We start from the raw sequence: 898 nt of genomic DNA on the forward strand, positions 1-898 counted from the left end.
TACTGAATGAGACGTAGAGTGAGATGCAGAGTGAGATGCAGAGTGAGATGCAGAGTGAGATGCAGAGTGAGATGCAGAGTGAGATACTGAATGAGACGTAGAGTGAGATGCAGAGTGAGATGCAGAGTGAGATGCAGAGTGAGACGCAGAGTGAGATACTGAGTGAGATGCAGAGTGAGATGCAGAGTGAGATGCAGAGTGAGATACTGAATGAGACGTAGAGTGAGATGCAGAGTGAGATGCAGAGTGAGCTGCAGAGTGAGACGCAGAGTGAGACGCAGACTTATTATCGCCTCCTTCACCTTGTTCAGTTCCTGTTTCTGAAGCGCTCTGAGTCCCCACAGCTCATCATCCAGCTCGCCATCCTCCTCCTCGTCTTCATCTCTCTGCTCCTTCTTCCTCCACTCCTTCTCTACAGAGACGAAAGGAAACAAAGAAAGAGGAGAGGAAACAAGGATAGAAGAGAACAGGAAACAAGGGCAGAGGAGAGGAAACAAAGACAGAGGAAAGGAAACAAGGATAGAAGAGGGAGGAAATAGGGGGAGAGGAGAGGAAACAAGGACAGAAGAGAGGAAACAAGGACAAAGGAGAGGAAACAAGGACAGAGACGAGAAAACAAGGACAGAAGAGAGGAAACAAGGATAGAGTAGAGGTAACAAGGACAGAGGAGAGGAAACAAGGATAGAAGAGGACAGGAAACAAGGACAGAGGAGAGGAAGCATGGACAGAGAAGAGGAAACAAAGACAAAGGAGAGGAAGCAAGGTAGAGTAGAGGTAACAAGGACAGTAGAGAGGAAACAAGGACAAAGGGAGAGGAAACAAAGATAGAGGAGAGGAAACAAGGATAGAAGAGGACAGGAAACAAGGATAGAAGAGGGAGGAAATAGGGGGAGAGGAG

General features: G+C 47.7%; 2 protein-coding genes across 5 annotated transcripts in view; one reads left to right on the plus strand and one right to left on the minus strand.

Moving 5' to 3' along the window:
• LOC123960356 (scavenger receptor cysteine-rich type 1 protein M130-like) overlaps positions 1–898 on the plus strand; it is a 549618-nt gene that overhangs the window by 388187 nt on the left and 160533 nt on the right. The window lies entirely within an intron of this gene.
• The window catches only part of LOC123960193 (dematin-like), a 44051-nt gene that overhangs the window by 16781 nt on the left and 26372 nt on the right, over positions 1–898 (minus strand). For all 4 annotated transcript variants that reach the window (XM_046034826.1, XM_046034823.1, XM_046034825.1 and 1 more), the window contains exon 10: positions 303–412. In XM_046034826.1, the coding sequence (XP_045890782.1) occupies positions 303–412 (110 nt within the window). The remainder of the gene's footprint in view (positions 1–302; positions 413–898) is intronic.

The sequence above is a fragment of the Micropterus dolomieu genome, linkage group LG21 (genome assembly GCF_021292245.1).
Source record: "Micropterus dolomieu isolate WLL.071019.BEF.003 ecotype Adirondacks linkage group LG21, ASM2129224v1, whole genome shotgun sequence".
NCBI lineage: Eukaryota > Metazoa > Chordata > Actinopteri > Centrarchiformes > Centrarchidae > Micropterus > Micropterus dolomieu.